Genomic DNA, 16,729 nt, shown 5'->3' with positions numbered 1-16,729 from the left:
CCTTGAGCACTAGAATCCAAAGATGCATGCGCCCTTTCTAGAGATCTACTCACGATAATTAAGAATATCAAATTGATGCAAAAAAGTAATTAAAAAAATTAAAAACACTGATCTTTAAAATCAAATATATATATATTTTTAATAAAATATGTAGGCATGTGCTAGTCTAAGACTAAGCAAGAAAGGGTCTAATAACATCTGAACCAATTCACTCAATTCTACTACTTGGATATACTTTAGAGGGAAATGAAATAAGGGAGGAGACATCAATTTCAGTGCCTAAAAAGAATACTATAAAAAGAAATTGGATTGGGATTTTTATTAGAATATTTTCCTTGGCAATGTTTCCATCTTTTCTCCTGCTCAGTTCCTTCTCCATCATTTGGCTGATTCAATCTGTACCAAAGTGGTAGAAAAATAAACAAGTCCATGATATTTTGTAATCAAAAGGAGATAGAAAAATGCTTTGAAAATATATATGCTCTTAATCAATACATTGCTTTTACTTTGAAATCAATCTAAGGCTGTTATGACAAGAGCTACATGTCCCTTTTCAACGAAATGTTCTAGCTATTTATCAATGTGACAGCCTGTAGTTATAGGTTCAAAACCAACCACTACTAATACGAGTAATGCATCATTCCTCATTTTCCCGACCTTCAGATGGGCTGTTTCAGCTTCTTTGCCAGAGGTTGCACGTTAAGTTTTGATTGTAACATGCTGATCATATAAAGATCTTCCTCTGGGGGCCCCACTGCGTAATCCTGTCCACAGCTCCCTGAATCTTTTCCCAGGATCCAGCATGAAAAAAAAAGTGAACAGGAAACCACCATTCCCTGGAAATTTCCTTTATGCAATCAGTAACATAAAACTAAGGACCTTTAATAGATAATGAGGAGTGGGTTTCAACCCACACCAGGTAAACCTAAACATCTGCTTTCAGTTTCTGCCTTGAAGTTTCGATTTTTCCTATTAAAAGAAAAAAAAAAATCAAAGCATCACAACCTTTGTGGTGTCAACAAGTTCACTCCCTTAGTACGTAAAGAGAGACCTGGGGCAAGGATAAAAAAAGCTATGCATATGCATGACTACAAATGGATAGATTTGGCTTTATCTAGTAGGTATTGCTGTTGCAAATCTGACATAACTGATGATTGTTTCTCTTAAACATTTCTTGATTATTCCAACATCATTTTGAGAATATAAAAATGTGGGAGGAAGTGGCTGTAGGAGGGTCTTTGGCATGTTTGGGGATCTCAGACATAAAAACAGGGAATTTCAGAGTTTTCAGATTCACAGGCCAGTCTTTTGTAAATGAAGTTGACAATTTCTCTTGGGAGAGATTTGAGATTTCTCTAAATATCCACTTCGTCAAAAGATTCTACCTACCTGAAAATCCCAACTTTACTTAGAGAAGATCACTATGTGTGAACATTTTCCCCAGGAGAAATATGACGTTGACATCCATTCACCTGTGCTTAGTTCACCAGATGATCTCTTACCATTTGGCAGGAGAAACACTCCTCTTACCTGAGCTTTGGACAGTCCTGGGAGGAGAGGCTTAATCGTGGGTGAGGAATGTACTGCTCCATGGGACCCAGGAAATGGGAAGGAGCGAGGATGGCAGAAAAGCTGAGCCAGGAGAGTTTGCTGGAAAGGGCCCAGGAGAGATCTCTATCCCAGGGGGAGTAGCCATCAGTCATGGACACACCTATCCTGTGTTTAAGCACACAGCCCTGGACCCCAGTTGCCTAGATTTGACTTTTAGCTCCCATGTCTTCTGGTCATATGTCCTCAAACCAATACTTAACTTCCGTTTGCCTCAGTCTCCCCATATATAAAGTTGGGATAAGAATAGGGTTTTTGTGAGGTTTAAATGAGCAAATACATGTCAATTACTAAGATTAGTGCCTGACATATATTCAGCCTCTGTTTGCTATTATTTTTAGAATTCATCACCAGAACATTTAAAATCTTTTACTGTGTTAAAAAAATTTTTTCCAGAGCCAGCTCTGATGGCCTAGTGGTTAAATTTCCACACTTTCCACTTCAGTGGTCCAGGTTCATTTTCTGGTTGTGGAACCACACCACCCACCTGTCAGTTGCTGTGCTGTGGCAGCGGCTCACACAGAAGAACTAGAAGGACTGACAACTAGGATATACAACCATGCTTGGGGCTTTGGAGAGAAGAAAAAAAAAAAAGGAAAGATTGGCAACAGCTGTAGCTCAGGGGGAACCTTTCCCTGCAAAATAAATAAATAAAATAAATGTCCAGACCACAGCTCCACACTTCTAATGTTTGTGATAATTGAAAGAAAGAAAAATTTGGAATGGCCTGGTTGTAGCAACACCTGCATTCTTGAATATGCTTTATATAAACTGAATCAAATCAGAAGCATATCTCCAAGGACTAAGAAAGCTGCTTTTCAATGGGAATAATTGTTGAATTTTGACCCACTGCCACTATTACTCCTACTATTAGTGCAAGATTATTGAGCATGTAATATATTCTGGGCTGGAACTAAGCCTTTTATATGGACATTTATTGAGTAAGGATTATTTCATATAATTGTCAAAACAATATTAAGGGCCAGATACTATTATCTCTATTTTGCAGATATGGAAACTGAGGCACTGAATGGCTAAATAACTTGTTCTCAGTCCACAGGTAGTAGGCTGGGGAGCCAGGAATCAAGCCAAGGTAATTTGATTCGGGAAGCTTTGCTCCTGGTAACTAAATGACATAGCGTCCTTTCCTAAATTGACCGTTACTACCCAAGTCAAGTAATGTCAAAGTTTTGATTTTCTTAGAATGAGGTAAGGCTATTGTCATATGAAGACTAAATTATCTAACAGTGTATTATTAATACTCATATACATCAGAACAGTAAAAGTTAACCACACACATCTCCATTTAGGGTGTTTTTTTCTCTGGGTACAGATGGTGTGTAAGGATAATTTGCTAACTCCTCTTCTGCACTGCAACGTAGAGTCTGGATTTTTGCAAAAACAAGGAACCCATAATAAAAGTTGCTATATCAATGCTCTATATTCTATAATAGCAATTCATGTGCATACAAATGTTATTTTACAACACAGTCATGCATTGCTCAACGACAGGGACACGTTCTGAGAATGCATTGTTAGGTGATTTCGTCATTGTGAGAGCATCACAGAGTGTACTTACACAAATCTAGATGGTATAGTCTAGTACACACCTAGGCTATGTGGTACCAGTCTTATGCAATCCCTTATTATGTGACACATGACTGTTTAACATTTTACAATGCAGGATGCTAATTGCATGTGATTCTCTCATTTTTGTTTGTATAACTTTTCTATGCACAAACGGGTAGATTTCTGGCCATCCTTTAAGCAATGCATGTCAAGACTTTGTTGAGATCAATTTTCAACAGAGCCATGGCTGTTTATTTTATAGAGAATCAAGGCAAAATGGTAGCACTAGGCAAGTAATAGAGCGAATGACCCAAAGACAGTTCTCTCTTTTAAACAAACATTCTGGGGCCGGTCCAGTGGCCCAGCGGCTAAGTTTGTACGTTCCGCTTCTGTGGCCCGGGGTTCACCAGTTCGGATCCCGGGTGTGGACATGGCACCACTTGGCAAGTCATGCTGTGGTAGGCATTCCACATATAAAGTAGAGGAAGATGGGCATGGACGTTAGCTCAGGGCCAGTCTTCCCCAGTGAAAAGAGGAGGACTGGCAGCAGTTAGCTCAGGGCTTATCTTCCTCAAAATAAATAAATAAATAAATAAATAAATAAATAAATAAATAAATAAAACATTCTGGTGAAAGACTAAAGAATTCAGCTGCAGAATGGATGGTAATAAAATGAATTATTTTTAGATATTAAACAGAACATTGTGATGAGTTCAAAGTTTCAAAGTATAAAGAAAAATTTGTGGGGGCCGGCCCCATGACCAAGTGGGTAAGATCGTGCGCTCCGCTTCCCGCAGCCCAGGGTTTCGCTGCTTCGTATCCTGGGCACAGACATGGCACCACTCGTCAGGCCACGTTGAGGCAGCATCCCATGTGCCGCAACTAGAAGGACCTACAACTAAAAGTACACAACTATGTGCTGGGGGGATTTGGGGAGAAAAAAAGCAGGAAAAAAAAAAAGAATGGCAGCAGTTGTTAGCTGAGGTGCTAATCTTGAAAAAACAAGAAAAAGAAAAATTTGTTTTACTCCAAAATACACTTAAAAGTTAGATGGTGAAAGAGAAACAGAAGTTTTCTTGACATAAGAAATGTTTGTGTTGACGTGGGGTTTATAATTTCAAAGCACTGGGTTACAATATATAGAAAACACAGGCCGCAAACAGCTGCCCAAATGCATGCTTCAGGATGCTGCCTTCATTGGACATTAATAACACATTGTAGTTTCAAGGGGATTCCACGACCAGGAAGGAAGATGCCTCCGGGTTTTCTCTGGGCAGTTCTTCCTAATCTCTTCAATTCTTAGGCCTGGGGGCAGGGGTGGGTCTGTGGAGGTGAGTTGCCCACAAGTGTTTTCCTGAGGCATCTTTTTTTGTATGCACGACATTTTTCTATCTACTTGTACAGAATTTTGGAGTAAAGAGTAGCTGGCCCTTAATAAATAGCTGTTTAAAATGGTGCTAGTAACAGTAACGACCACAGCTAACTCTACTGAGCATCTAGCGTGCCCAGCGGAACTAAGCTCTCTACCTATATTTACCTTGTTCCAATCTCACACTGAACAGAGGAGGGAGGTACTTGTCCCAGTGAGGGTTCCCCCAACAGAACCTGAGACAAGCATCTGGGTGCAGGTGGTTTATACGGGAGGTGATTCCAGGAGGCAGAAGTGGGGCAGAGGGGACAGTGAGACAAGAAGGGAGAAAAGCTGGAAAATGGTGCCTCAGTGGCAGGTAATCAGTGTGGGAAACTGGGGCTCAGTCCTGCTGGGGACATCTGGGAACCAATGGAGAACATACCTCAGCTTTGTCCCAACCTGCGAAGCGGAAGCTGGGGTATTTCTCCAGAGTCCTGTCCCCCACTAGATGAGGGCAGTCCTCGGGGGTTAACTCCCCCCATCCCTGGGTTGTACCTACAGGGGTGAGAGGAGCCTTCTAGAGAAAGCTGCAAGGCCACAATGCAGACAGTCCACTGCACTGGGGCTAGAGATATGCACGGAACTGCCCACCCGCCTCTTGAAATTAGTGAGCTCCAGGGACTGTGGCCTGGCCCATTACGAGCACCCACCACAGGACGACCATAAGCACCATTTTGGACAGGAGGAAACTGAGTTAGAGAGGTTAAGAAACTTGCTGGGTCGCAGCCAGTATGGAGCAGAAGTCAGATTTTGATTCAGGTCTTCCTAGCTCCTGAGCCTGAGCGACTGTCGACCATTACACCACACGGCCCGAGAGCAGTGAGGCTGGGATGCACATGTCAGATTTGGTGGGGTGAAGGAGCCCTCGACCACTCATCCAATATGGAAACCACTTTATTCAGTCTCCTCTCTGGGGGCCTCTCAAGTTTATAGCATCTCTCCGCCCAACCCACCCATGCACAGCCCTACACAGGCAGCCATCTCTCTCTCTCTCTTTGAATAAAGTTCTAGAAGCACATCAAGGGCACATCCATACAGAGGGAGAAACTACAGCAAGGAGTTGCTGGAGACCGCATGGCCATTTAATCTCATTTCCAGCCCACTTTTTTTTTAATTGAAGTATAGTTGACATACAATATTATGTATTTAGTGACTCACGGAAGCCACTTTTATTTCACACGCCTTAAAATATTTACGTGGTACCACAGTGAGTGAAAACAACATTGCTATGAAAGCAATCACATTGTGGATTAAGTCTTTTTCAAAGTAAATGATATTTAGTCTTTGGGAAATAAAATGCAGTCCTTGTCAAAAAAAAAATTTACGGTCATAATTTATGCTTTTCCACACTATATTTTCTTCCAGACTTAATGTAGCCTGGTTCTTTTGGCGGTTCTTCATAGAATTGGATTTCCAGACTCATTTTCTTTGGTTCTCTTTTTTTTTTTTCTTAAAGATTGGCACCTGAGCTAACAACTGTTGCCGATCTTTTTTTTTTTCTTCAGCTTTTTCTCCCCAAATCCCCCCCAGTACATAGTTGTATATTTTAGTTATGGGTCCTTCTAGTTGTGGCATGTGGGACGCCACCTCAGCATGGCCTGACGAGCGGTGCCATGTCCGCGCCCAGGATCCGAACCAGCGAAACCCTGGGCTGCCGAAGCAGAGCGCCCCAACTCAACCACTTGGCTGCAGGGCCGGCCCCTCTTTGATTCTATTCTTTTGCACACACTCCTGTCCAGTGGTGCTCACCCACAGCCCACTGTGGTACTGTGAACCTTATACGGGGTGCTGCTCAATGTCCATCCAGAGTTGACTTTTGCCATCACTGAGTGGCTGCTCTATTGTGTCATCAGGAGCATTGGCCAGATGGGGGCATGGGATGTGCTGCAGGTCAAGGTACAATTGGCAGCCATATTTATTGGAACTTGTGGGAACTCTGCTAAGGGGTATATAAGAGAGTAGAGTCAGGGCAGTAAATGAATCTAGACAGACAAGGAGCCAGTGCACACAGGGACGTGACCAGAGGGATCAACCTGGATGACCTGAAACACGGTGACATGTTGTTTGCCAGGGGAGTGACTGTACCATAACCATTGCTGGCAGGCCTTGGTAGACATTCTGGGTGCTCATCAGGATTTCCAGTTTTCTTCTCTTTGGGGACACACAGCAGGATTATATTTTTTGCCTGTACTTCTAAGCTGAATTAATTAAGAGCTGGTGCGTGATCGTCCATGCTTCTCTCTCTGCTGTGACAAACCCTAAAGCCTCTGATTGATACCGTGCTACGGCAAGATGCGGGGCCTCCGTCAGCCTGGTCCCTAAGTGACTACATGGAGAACTCCCCTGACAACTCTCTTCGGACATAGGTCAAGCCAGAAAGAAACCATTATTGTTGTTGTTGCTGTTAACGGCAGTGACATTTTATTGTTATACATCTGGTCTATAAATTTAAGATTTTACCACCTAAGCATTCAGAAATTCACCAGCAAGAACAATGGGTCTCTTTGCTATACATTAAAAATGTGAATCCAGGTTTGAGGATGACGGATAAAATGACGTCAGCTTCATCATACTTTGTTTCGACTGTGCTTCTGTAAAAAGTCCTGATTCACACGGTTAAAAAACTTTAATGGTTCTAAGCCAGTGACATCTTAGGGATGCTTGTTATTGCACCATAACCTAGCCAACCCCGACAGGTACATCTGCTCAGTGTCATTTTACCTTAAAGCTTATTTTCAGTATTTGAAAATATGTTGTGACCAGAAAAATATCCAGAACCCTTGCTGTTCTTTAAGCTTAGTGCCTACAACTTCAGAGAATATTGGAGATGTGGTCCGATTAGCAGAGAAGGCAAGGCTGAGGCAGAGTTAAGTTTTCAAACATGCACACACACTCAGAGAGAGAGATGAGGGGAGGAAGGAGACGTGGACAGCATGCTTTATTGGGAATAGCTGAGACGCCATGACTAAATGCTACTTACCAGAACACTGAAGCCCATTGCCTTTATATCCCTGCTTGCACCTACACTTGAAAGACCCTTGGGTATTGAGGCAATTGGCGTAGAGGCTGCACGTATGGGTATTCACAGCACATTCATTTACATCTGAAAATGTGAACAATCCCGTGAACAACCTTGTGGTAACAGGGCTTGCTGAAAGACTATCCCTTAAACCTGAGCAACCCCAGGGCCAAGCACCCAACCCTGCCAACAAACCAAGTGTGGCCTGAGAGTTGAGCGGTGTTTCAAGCTCCCAGCTCCTTGGCCCAGAGCCCTGGAGATGCCCGCCCGCCCAGTATGAAGGGAGTGAGTCTGCAGCTCGCCTCCCCTACAGCAATCCATCTGCTTATCAACACCAGTGAAATCTGGAGGGTGTTCTGGTTTTTTCCTTAACTTTGGCATCTAATTTAGAACTCAACAACAGTATCAGAAAATAAATTCTATACATGGAAGGACTTGGAGCCCCTAATCAACAAAGATCGAGGTGGGCTAGGAACCATTGATGTCATCTGAATTTACAGGCATTTTGCTCAGACTGCCAGGAGCGAGGTCAGGCTGGTCTGAGCGTGTCTGCTGGCTTTCGACTAGGAAACTTCGCCCAATTCCACCCAAGTGAGAGGTTTATGAGCCCTCTTCTTCACCTCACTTTCTAGCTTCGCTTTGGTAGACATATGCACACAAAAGAGCCTATTGTTTTCAACTTAGCTACAAAGGGAACTTGGATGCTAGTCTAAATCACTTTAAAAATCACAAAGACTTGTTTCCTTTGGCAGCTCTCCATGTGCATTCGCACCCTGTCCTGTGGGACCTCCCTCTGGGTATCAGGGAACTACTCTGTGACACGGCATCACTGGATTACAGAGCTGGATAGGTCTGCAGCAGGGCATTGGGTCCAAGCCCAGGAGAAATGGGGATTTTACAAGCTTGTTTAGGACGCAATTTGTGTTTGTGAAGATTTGAGGGAAGAGCTGTGGACACTTTACAAGACGGTTCAAAACCAAGTGTTGCCCCAAGACAATTACACAGGACGTGTCCTGGAAAGCTCTGAGTGTAGGGTTGAAAGAAATCCTACTTTTTTTCCCAACTGTTAGCTTTCCACGTCAGGCACACACGTTTGTGACACATGTTATATGAATAAGAATCTACAGGGAGCCCAAATTTCCCTTCACCGTAGGACAGGCCCCATCCCATGTTACATCAAGGGCAATGGGAATGCGTCCAAGGGCTCCCCAAATACCCCACTGCACTTGCTCATTGAGACTTGGAATGCCTTCACTGAGGGATAAGTCATTTTATTTCACACAGATCAGGCCAATGCTGAGTGATGCCAGAATTTTATCAGAGAGTGGTTTTGGTGACCCTGGACAGGCAACATTTTAGGGGATGTGGACCTTGAACCATGAAAGGGCTGAAAGACGAGAGAGGAGAGAGCATGTGCCTTCATCTCCTTCATACATTTCTCTATAGCCACCCCTGATGGAAACTGTCCTGGACAGATCACTGAGATCAGGATGAAACAGGCCTTGTTATTCTTCCATTTATCAAACATAAAAACTGCTTTATTGCTCCCATTTTCACATATGTACCTGGAGATAGAACGAAAAATATAAACAAAACAAAACCAGTCAAATTTGTAAAAAACCCACAAAAGATCATCTAGAGATGATTTCACGTAATTCATGTCACTGGAGTTCCCTAAATGCCGGAAACTTTAAAAAATCTACCTTTTTCTGTGTTGTTAAGCTGATCAGTACAGTAGATTGTTGAAACAGACTGAATTGACATCAAAATACCTGTAGAGAAAGCCTACAAGTTTGGTAGGGAGAGGAAAAAAGGAAAAAGTGCCACCAAATCTTACCTACACAGTCATATCGGCCACTGATATATTTCAGTTTGAAACCAACATGACATTTGCAGTAGTAGCTTCCAAATGTGTTCACACATCTTCGATTGTAGGGGCAGACAGCTTTACCAGAGGCACATTCATCAATATCTAGGATTTAGAACCAGGTGTCAGTGATAGCAAAACAAGCACCCTCCCTCAGAAACACACGTGCACACATACTCGAGTACACATCCATGATGCAAGCATGCACACAACACATGTGTACACATGCAGTTTCTTTGTTGGAAAACTGATGATTCTGATGCCAACATCTCACCCTCTGAGAAGTGTTCTAGATTCCCCAGGCACACTCACAGCTCTTCTCTTTATGTATTTATGTCACTTTGTCCATCTTGTTTTAGAGACGTTATCTTACTGTAATGTCACTACTTACATTCATATCTTTCCTGTTAGGCCCTGGCTCTTCTGGGGCAGGGAGCATATGTCTGGTACTTGGGATATATACATTACACGTTTGGTGAGCGAATGGTGAGCGAATTAATATTTTTCCAGCTATGTATATTGTATAGCATATACAATTTTTGAAAATAGAGTCAGATAGCTACATTTTAAGCAAACCAAATACACATTTAAATCTTGCATTCTATGAAAGAATTATTTCATTAGCAAGCTCCTCCAAGTCCTGCAATATTGACCCAAATCGCAGACATGGGGTTTCCTAAGGATGCACTTAAACATACATTGTGGATCAAGCAGAATGATGTGACAATACGACTTCAGCACACAAGAGGCCTCCTTCCCCTTCCGCCATTGCGAGTCTCATCACAGAGGGGCTGACAGCTATGCTCACCAAACCATCAAGACTCAGGCTTTGCCTTCACTTTCAGATGTCAAATCAAATAGATATTATGTTGTTATTTTGGATCTGTAGTTAGACATGAAGGTTCGTGCTGGCTTATTGTTCCCTCTGCGTTCTTAAAATAACTAATAAATCAGTGTTGGATTGACCAAAATTATTGTTAAGTGATCAGTTCCCCTTCTAATAAAAATGGCACCCAACAGCTTAAAGAGGTGGGTGAAAATTTGGATTTTGTTTGGTCAGGAATTAACCTTGTTATATAAATCTCATTTTACTGAAGAGTACTAAGCCCTGTGAATCTCACTGAATCTTTGATTACTTTCAAAGAGCAGAGCCAAAGTTTTAATTTACATGGATTCTTTTAAGTGTTTAACTGATTTAGGACTTATCTGGCTGAGCTTTCTAAATGTAGTTTATTGAGTTATGTACATTTAGGATAAATAAACACCTAGTACCTTGACTGAAAAATATTTCTATTGCAGTAAAGAAGTAAGAATATTTTTATTTAAATCAAAAAAGATTAAGAACTCTTTCAACATTCTGATTTGGTTTGACATCCCATATTAATGCTCACTTGCTCTAAATATTACATATATTTAGTGCAATATTGTTAAGCACAGTACTATGAGTATATGCAATTTGGTAGTTGAAGGAAAACGTGCAGGGTAAATATACTAAGATAAAATTAATTTTCTCTTTTTACACTATGGCATTAGGCAATCCAAAAATAAGAGAGAAGTGTTTTTTCCAGCATCCCAAAGTGTGTCTTGAGCACATGTGGCTAAAAACGTCATCTCAGAAATGGACGTAAATCTGTACTTTTAGGAGCTTTCAGTGTGTGGTCAACAAGCAGATCATGATGACTGGAGGAGGAGGAATTCAGGAAAGGGAGGAGGAGGAGTGGAGGCGGTTTCTGCTGCTCTACCTATGCAAGCTCTTCCATCCGGGGCCAGGCGGAGGCCCGAGGACGGACACACACACCGCGGCCCTTCCTCCGTGTCTTCACAGCGGTACTGGCAGTTTGTCATGGCACACGTCCTAGAGTCTGAAAAAGTAGGCAAGGATTAGCCTTTTCCTCCGAGATGATAAAAACTCTTCCTGAGAAACCATCTCTGAACTCTGAGACATTAACTGTAAAACGTAGAAAGGTATTATAGGATAAGCTTCATGGTCTGAGTCCCAAATGGAAGAGTCAAATGGAATCTGCGCAGGGGTGGTGCCTTGGTGGCCCCATGGTCTGCTTTGCTGGCCAGTGTATTAAATTTGACTTCTTTAGGTATTTAGGTAGGGCATGCATTCCTCACTTACCAAAGACTGCATCTCTTTATTCTCTTGTATGTTCTCTAATCACTCCTTTATGGCACTCGACTGTTCTCCACAGGCTCAAATGCAACCTCAGGTGTACAGTCATGCGCCACATAACGTCATTTTGGTCAACGATGGTCATCATATATGATGGTGGTCCCATAAGATTAGTCCCATACAGCCTAGGTGTATAGTAGGCCATACCATCTAGATTTGTATAAGTACACGCTATGATGTTCGCACAATGACGAAACTGCCTAAGGGTGCATTTCTGAGAACATATCCCCGTTGTTAAGTGACGCATGACTGCAGATGATCAATCTGAGTAGAGTGAAAGAATCCATTCTAAAGATCTTTCCATGCATATCTAGCCTTAATGAGAGTCACTCGAGTCATGGGACTTGGTCTTTTAGGGGCCTATATTAAAACACGTGGCAGATACAACTAATCAGCTGCCTGAAAGCCATTCTGAACCCCCTTTGCTCTTGCCATTCCCATCACTGAGGCTGGAAAACCTGATGTTTGTCTCTTTCCCAGCTTTTCCTACAGCAACAAGGAGTGGCCATGTGACTTAGTTGTGGTCAAAGAGATATAAAGATAAGTCTATTGAAGGGAGTGGAACTTCTGGAAAAGATGTGCTACATGATAAAAGGGACAGGCATGAAAGAGGTGTCCATTCACTGGCATCACTCCTTTCCCCTTTGTCTTGCCTATCTCAAATGTATGTGTGATATCTGGAGCTGGGGCAGCCATATTGTGACTATGAGGCCACAGGCATGAGAATGAATCAATACCCTGAGGATGGCAGAGACTGAGTCCTTGCTAAGCTGTTCTGGAACTGCCTGCCTCCAGCTTTTTTAGTTAAGTGAGATAATTTAGTTGGATTTTTCTGTTACTTGTTGCTAAACATAACTTATCTCACGAAAATGCATTTCCTCAGCAGCGGTCCAGTATATGTGGATCATTAGTGTCCACAACAGGGGAGCATGGTGAATATACTCCCCTCATCTACCCCCATCCAGAACATGCCAATCACCCAGCTGGACAAAAGAGACTGCAAGGAGCCAGGAGAAATAAAATTGGCACCCAGGAGAGAGGCCCAGGGCTACCTGGACACTCTGGGCTGTAAGCAGAGACACCTCTCCCATCTCCAGAAAGAGACAGAGAGGGTACAGGACTAGATACACAGGCCAAGGTCATGTAAGAAACACCTACTGATAGTTACATTTCCATATTTCTTTCTTCTCTTTAGTTGTCTTCTTTTAAAACTAATCTTCAAAATTTACCAAATTCTATCTTTCCATTTGGGGAAAGATATCTTTTTTGGCACTGAGTCGGCTTTCATGGAATGTTTCAGAAACATCTATTAGCATATATCTTTTTAAAAATGTTAAGTGATTACTATAAAAGCCTGGATAGCGGTTCCCGTGTTGGGGGAGAGTTTCTGGCAAAGTTCTATTTGGTAGTGGTTACATGGCTGCTCACTTTATAAGAATTCATTAAGCTATGTATTTGTCTCTTGTGGGCTTCTGTTTAATTTATAATAATAAGGATTTTTTTAAAAAGACTCTGAATGCCTGCTTTATCTCTTAAACTTGCTTGCTAACAGAGGGTCTGGCTGACTGGTGGTGTTGGGCACTTTGTCAAGGAGGGACAGCACAAGGACGAGCCAGGGGAGCAGGGAGCTGAGCTGTGTACTGGCCAGGATTTCATAACCGCGGGAAAGCCCAGGATGGGCAGGGGAGTCCGAGAGACGCCTTAACCACAGGAAGCTAGCAGAAGGCACGGGCTCTAGGTTTGCTGGGGGCTGCAGGGCAGAGGAAAGAGAGATGAGGAGGGAGGAGGGGAAGGGGGCGGGAGGGGAGGCAGGCAGGGAGGATGGGTTTGCCTTTCAGCTGCAACATAAAACCTGAAAAGCCTTCCTTCTCAATAATGAATGGATGTAGACTCTGACCCTCCCACAGGACACGGGTTCCTCTTTATCACAGAGGGCTTTTCTTTTCAGGAATGTGAATCGGAATGTACTTCCAACAAGAGTCACTAATCTTTGAGCACGGGGCAAGGGGCGTGAGAAAGGTACTTGGTGGGAAGAATTGATGTCCCAAGATGGAATTCAAATGTATCGCCTCCCGAAAAACAATATGCTTATTTTCGTGAAGAAACCCAATACATCCTTGCATATATAGAGATGATTTCCTTTTCTCCCCAGCTAGTCTTTTTATTTGAAGAGTAAGTGTCCAGAATAGGCAAACCTATAGAGACAGCAAGCAGATTAATCGTTGCCAGGGGCAACGGGGAGGCATGGGGAGTGACTGCTGAGGCATCAGGGTTTCCTTTTGGGGTGATGAAGATGTTCTGGAACTAGATAGTGGTGATAGTTGTACAATATAGTGAGTGTACTAAATGCCACTGAATTGTACAGTTTAAAATGGTTAAAATGGCAATTTTCACATTACATGTATTTTACCACAATTTAAAAAAAAAAGTGCTCAAAGATGTTTTAGCCTGGGGTGATGTTAGAGTTTGTGTTTTTTAAATCACTCAAGTCAACTTTTTGCCAAGCATCAAACAGCAAAAGCTAAGCCTCCAAGGTTGACTGAGAGCAGCCTAGCTGGTGAAACTTACTCGCACATGTGGCATCTGGCATGAGCATGTAGCCGTTGAGGCAAAAGCACTTGTAGCTACCGTGTGTATTCACACATCTGTGTTGGCACGGCCGGGGTTTTACTCCACATTCGTTCACATCTGCAGGGGACAGTTAGAAAACGAAGAAAGGTTAGCAGAACCAGGAAACATCCAGATGGGCAACTGGGCTGGCTTCCCTGGACTCCACTCACGGGGTGGGTACACGGGGCAATGACTTGCCTCTTCTCTGACCATCATTAAAGGGTGGGTGAGGACGTGGAGCAAACAGAATGATCGTATCCCATTGGAGGGAATGTAAATGGGTCCAACCACTTTGGAAAACCGGCAGAATCTACGAAAGTTAGATACAGACATACTCGTGACCTAACAATTCCACTCCTAGGTATATATCCAACAGAAACATGGATATGTGCTCACCAAAAAACACGTACAAAAATGATCATAGTAGCACTATTCTTAACAGCCCCAAAGTGGAAAGAATCAAAATATCTCCCAAGAGAAGGAAGGATAAATGACTTGTATACTCATGCAATGGAATACTCTACAGCAATGAGATTGAACGAAGTACAACCACAAGCAACAATGGTGAAGCTCACAAATCGGATACCGAGTGGAAGAAGCTGGATGCAAACAAGTACATTAAAAAACAGGCACAATGAGAAAACAAAGAAACAAACCAGGCACAAGTACTCTGTGGTGTAAGTGGTCAAGATATGGTTCCTCGTCGGGGGTGCCACGGCAAGTGACTACAGGGGAGCATGAGGGGTCTTCAGGTAGGCTGTTAAGTTTGTTTCTTGATCTGGATACCAGTTACATGGGTGTTTTTGCAAATTCATTGAGCTGTACACTTTTGATATGTGCACAGTTCTGTGTATATACTACTTGAATAAAAAGTTGGAAATATACAATTTAGATACTTCTGCCTTTAATGCTGTCCCAGGCAGCCAATGACAGATGGCGACAGCGCAGCTTCCTTTCAGTTATTATTATTTTGGGTGGCCCCGAACTGGCCAAATTGTCTTGGTTCCTGCCCTTCTAGAGGGAATCCTGCCAGGCAGCTATTGGTGGCGAGGTCGTAGGACGATGTTTAATCCTATGTAAAGATGTTCGGAGGATGTTGTTAAATAAGAAGCTTGCAAAACTATCTATACAGATCGATACCAAATTTGTTAAAAACAACGCATAGAAAAAAAGCCAGGGAGGAAATGCTCTAAATGCTCATTATAGTTATCTCCAGGTGGTGAGATAGAGGGTGACTTTTCTCCTCTGTGCTTTTCACCGTTTTCTAAAAAAAAGTGTAAACATTAAGAATGAATAACTTTTTTATTAAAATAAAAAATGGTACAGAAGGAAAATAAAACTTCAAAAGCAACCATGGGTAGAGGATCTTGTCCTTGGAAATGTTGTCATGAAGGGGCCTCATGCCTTAACTTCCTCAAGGAAGATACAGAAAGGAGAAAAGAACCAATTCCACGTAAGACAAAAATTCAGCATGGCGACAGGCAAAGCGTATCCTTGAAAATAAAGAAGTGGCTGCTTTCACCTCTGAAAAGATCCCTATGTGGGGATTTTCCGACGCCCTAGCTGGATGCTTGAAACCCCCTTCTCCATTGCTTATCCCCTCCACTCGACCACCTTCCCCATGGATCCTAACTGCTTCAAAAGGGAGAATTGAAAGATGCTGATTGGACGTAATGGGAAAGCCAGGAATACCCCATCAGTTGGCCCTAACTCAGAGGTGACTCACTTGTCTCTTGGAAGAAGCATTTTTGGGAAAGACATCAGTTGAGGGTTGAGGCCTGTGGCCACTAATGCATATATATGGACTTTCATTGGGTTGTCCCGGGGCAGGGCGGCTGCGGGGCGAAGACAGACAGTCCCAAACCTGAGCCAACTGGACCGCTCCCTCAACGTTAATATTTTATTGGGACTTGAAAACCAGCATGAAAAATGTCTTCTCTATTCCAAATCTCGGTACAGAATCCAAGACATATGGAAAAACAGGTTTTCTGGTGTGAAACCCCTGCTAAGGGATACAGCTGAATTATTATTTATAAGAGCACGATTCTTTTTTTTTTTTTTTTTTTCCTTTTTCTCCCCAAAGCCCCCTGGTACATAGTTGTATATTCTTCGTTGTGGGTCCTTCTAGTTGTGGCATGTGGGACGCTGCCTCAGCGTGGTTTGATGAGCAGTGCCATGTCCGCGCCCAGGATTCGAACCAACGAAACACTGGGCTGCCTGCAGCGGAGCGCGCGAACTTAACCACTCGGCCACGGGGCCAGCCCCTATAAGAGCACGATTCTTGACATGCCTCTCTCAAGCAGTTGGACGCGGTTCTGGCGCTGGTGGTAGGACAGAAGGGATTCAGAGATTCCTCTCTGAGGCTGCAAGGCTGGCAGCTTCAGTCTGCAGCTAACCTCTGGGCTTGGCAGCTAGGGCTAGGGATGATGGCGTGGAATGGGTGCCCGCCCTTCCCTGAAACTTCTA

At 43.0% G+C, this 16,729-nt stretch overlaps 1 protein-coding gene across 9 annotated transcripts in view; it reads right to left on the bottom strand.

Annotated features, from left to right (window-relative positions):
- The window catches only part of EGFL6 (EGF like domain multiple 6), a 94,421-nt gene that overhangs the window by 16,094 nt on the left and 61,598 nt on the right, over window positions 1–16,729 (bottom strand). For 6 of the 9 annotated variants that reach the window (XM_070256917.1, XM_023633337.2, XM_070256921.1 and 3 more), the window contains 4 exons: window positions 14,222–14,341; window positions 11,217–11,336; window positions 9,445–9,579; window positions 7,569–7,691 (listed from right to left, as the gene is read on the bottom strand). In XM_070256917.1, coding sequence (XP_070113018.1) covers window positions 7,569–7,691; window positions 9,445–9,579; window positions 11,217–11,336; window positions 14,222–14,341 — 498 coding nt within the window. The remainder of the gene's footprint in view (window positions 1–7,568; window positions 7,692–9,444; window positions 9,580–11,216; window positions 11,337–14,221; window positions 14,342–16,729) is intronic. The other 3 variants (XM_070256922.1, XM_070256923.1, XM_070256919.1) reach the window with 1 other exon arrangement.

The sequence above is a fragment of the Equus caballus genome, chromosome X (assembly GCF_041296265.1).
Source record: "Equus caballus isolate H_3958 breed thoroughbred chromosome X, TB-T2T, whole genome shotgun sequence".
NCBI lineage: Eukaryota > Metazoa > Chordata > Mammalia > Perissodactyla > Equidae > Equus > Equus caballus.
This window is presented reverse-complemented; position numbering and strand designations above follow the sequence as displayed.